This window comes from Lactuca serriola, chromosome 1 (genome assembly GCF_051521515.1).
Source record: "Lactuca serriola cultivar US96UC23 chromosome 1, Lser_US96UC23_V15, whole genome shotgun sequence".
NCBI classification, from domain to species: Eukaryota; Viridiplantae; Streptophyta; class Magnoliopsida; order Asterales; family Asteraceae; genus Lactuca; species Lactuca serriola.
This window is the reverse complement of record NC_136408.1, coordinates 115474157-115477503: the sequence shown is the minus strand read 5'-3', so window position 1 is coordinate 115477503 and position 3347 is coordinate 115474157. Positions and strand designations below refer to the sequence as shown.

At 33.1% G+C, this 3347-nt stretch overlaps 1 protein-coding gene across 1 annotated transcript; it reads left to right on the top strand.

Moving 5' to 3' along the window:
- The first annotated feature begins 324 nt into the window (after positions 1 to 324).
- LOC145097647 (putative F-box/LRR-repeat/kelch-repeat protein At1g11620) lies at positions 325 to 1818 on the top strand. Its single transcript, XM_079035264.1, has 2 exons — positions 325 to 945; positions 1029 to 1818. The coding sequence occupies exons 1-2, from the start codon at positions 394 to 396 to the stop codon at positions 1623 to 1625; spliced, it is 1149 nt and encodes a 382-aa protein (XP_078891390.1). The 5' UTR covers positions 325 to 393; the 3' UTR covers positions 1626 to 1818.
- The last annotated feature ends 1529 nt before the right edge of the window (positions 1819 to 3347 follow it).

Sequence of the window (3347 nt, the reverse complement as noted above, 5' to 3'; positions counted from 1 at the left end):
AAACTGTGTCAAGTCATTTTCTCCGACTTATCTGAAGTAGCCGGTCATAATAATGATGGACTAGCAGGTCATACTGATTGAATATGCATATTTTAACAAATTGAAATGTAAATATAAACGGAAAAAAAAATCTTAATAACCAAATATGTATAAATCAAAAAATAAATTACCCTTTTAAATGATTATCCATTAAAATGTTAGAATTTCCTGCAATTTCCTGCTACATTTACCAATTTAATACACTTAAATGATTAAAACAAAAAACATAAAAACAAAAAATAAATAAAAATAAATAAAAAATTGCCATAATGTATTAATGTACACAAACCCAATCTTCATTTTTCTCTACCCAATCTTCAATCTTTCTCTAAAATTTCTGTTAGCAAATCGAATATGGCAGACTACCTCTCATCTGAACTCATCGTCAAAATCCTATCAAGGTTACCATCAAAATCGCTTCTCCGTTGCCGATCAGTGTGCAAATCATGGAAATCTCTCATCTCTTCCCCCGAATTCATCCAGACTCATCTTCACAACTTCAACCAACTAAACTCTCGCAATATTGTCCGTTGCTGTTTGCAGCCAGAGAACAGGGAAGCATACACTGTCCATCTCGATGATCAACATCTTACTCTCGATACACCCATTGATTTCCCCTTCTCTCTTACGCCTGATGATTATAATTACAGAAACCCCTTTTTCACGAGGATCGGGTGTTGCAACGGCGTTATCTGCCTTTACAATGCGACATCCACAAGAAATGAAATCCTGCTATGGAATCCTTCAATTAGAAGGAAAGTAACCATAACTCCTCCCGTTCAACCTTATCGCAACTACAACCGAGATCATATTTTCGTTTTCGGGTTTGGATACTGTAACATATCTGATGATTATAAGGTTGTTAGACTCGTCTGTGATGGTATTACCTTCTCAGATAGACCCGAGGTAAGTTCTGATTCAACATATTTACTAATCAATAGTTATATCTTCAACCCATGATTACTACTTGTTTTATTTCGTCATTTCAGGTTGAGATTTACACTGTGAAAACTGCAACTTGGAAGACAATCATGTTTCCTCAGGATTCAAATTTCTGCCGTATCCTCGGTGATCGTTCACATGTGTTTTTGAATGGATGTGTTCATTGGTTAGCAGGTGATCGGGACATTTCACAATCCTCAATCCTTACACTTGAGATGAGTAGAGAGGTTTTTGGGGAGATTCAGTTGCCTGATTTTCATGTGAAATGTCCTTCAATGCCTGTGACGATAACTGTTGTTGGAGATTCTTTGGGTTTGATTTATTCATTCCGACCTCTCTTTGTGTGTTCAAGCACTTACAAGATAATGGTTATGAAGGAATACAAGATACCCACGTCATGGACATTGATATATGACGTGCACTTTCCGGATATAGATTTGGGGAGAGCTTTGAAATTGAGAAATAATGGGGATTTGATAACCACATCATGTTCGTGCAATTTAATGATTTATAACAATGAAACAGGGTGCTATACAGTGGATGTTTGTTGTAGAAAAAGTGTTAAATTATACTCGATTTCTATTGACAGATATCAAGAAAGCCTAGCATTGTTGGATGTCGGGAGTGACACTCATCACCAATAGTAATTTGCAAACATAACATATATATTGCTAACTACTTTGTGATTTATGCTTATTTTTGTTCCATTGGTTGTAGACTTTCATTAGTAGATTACATATCTTAGTGCTTAGGAAAGTGGTGTTTCCTTGTATCTTGTTTGTTAGTTTAAGAATATTAAGTTAATTGACTAGTGGTTGAATGTGGCTTGGCTTGTTACACATTGTTATCTATTATATTTGTATGTATATCACAAACAAATGAGCCATTTTCTTTGTTGATGGTTGATTTAATGATGCATGTTTGATGAATACCATTGTTGTAAGTTGTTGAAAAGATGATAACTAGCGAGGGAGATATAACCATCATTAGAGCTTCGCAAATGATTGGTGTATCTTTTGATCAAGGGTAATGAACATTGTCTCATTAGCAATGTATTTTCCTTGATTTCTTTATTATAGTATCCTAGTTGTATTTCATTCTATCATAACATCATACTTTGAAAAATCAATGAATACGCAATGTCATGAAAATACTATGCACATTGCTATAGCTGAGCTGTTTTTTTAAAGTACAATGTCTTTATAATAATCAAACTGAAAGTACACTATAATAGAAATAAACAAATAAACAATAATATGTTGAAATGTCTTGCATTAACCATTTCTTTTAATTCATAGAATTTTGAATTTTTACATTGAGGTGGAAGACAAATAGGCAACAAGTTGTATCACTAATCATTTTTGGATGACAAAACTAATTCTTTTGGTAATTATATCATTTTTGGATAACAAAACTAATTCTTTTGGTAATTATATCTGACTTGGAACAAAAACAAATTAAAAATGAGAGAAACTCAAAGTATTTTATTACTGAAAATTCAAGATGCCTCTAAAGGTTTACAATGGACCATTTATAAAGGGCGGTGCTAAATTTGGTAGGTACGACTAAAGTTGGAAAACTAAAATCAACAATAAATTCTAGTAAATAACCTTCTAAATAAGAGAGGGAATTTCAGAAAACAACGAAAATGGATATTTTGTCAATAAAAAGGAATAAAAAAATGAAAATTATTCGAAATTTTGGGAAAACTGGGATTTGAGGACCTAAACAGTGGAATTTGATATCGACATGTCAGGAGCTCCGGCCCGTAGATACCTTTCTGCCGATATATCGCACGTCTCCAAATTCCTTACAGATCAAAAGTTATGTCCATTTTAAGTTGGACCTCTTTTGGCCCCGTTTGACTTTCTCCACTTGTCCATAAAAGCTTCTACCAGATTGAAAACTATTCTATTTTGGTTTTTTGGTGGGAGTCCAACTTTCATACAAGTACATGGATCAATTCTATAGCTTAGTCCAAAAAGATATTACTTTTTTTTCGGGATCGGTTCCGTTCGATTTATTATGTTTTTTCCATAAAAAATGAACCAACCCACAAAAATTTGCTCGTTTATTTTATTTATTTATATTTATTTTTACTTTGTATTTTAACTTCTTTGAATAGGGTGAATGTTTGCGAACGATTTTTTTGTTTGACGAGGGTGAGTTTATGTGAAGAGTTTTTCAACCTAAAAAAACTAAAATCGGATGGTTTTTAAACATAAAAATATTGAAACTCAATTATAGAAGTTGAATTTGAAGGGTAGTTCAACAAAAAAAAATGAAATTGTGGGATGGGCCGAAAATGACATTTTCTTTTTATTGTTCCATTGTTTTAGCAGTGAAGTGCTTGTGGATGGTGGTGG

Excerpts from the sequence above, each read along its gene's own strand:
- LOC145097647 (XM_079035264.1), top strand. The coding sequence starts at position 394 with ATGGCAGACTACCTCTCATCTGAACTCATCGTCAAAATCCTATCAAGG. Across the intron at positions 946-1,028 it reads CCTTCTCAGATAGACCCGAG|GTTGAGATTTACACTGTGAA; the intron begins GTAAGTTCTGAT and ends TCGTCATTTCAG.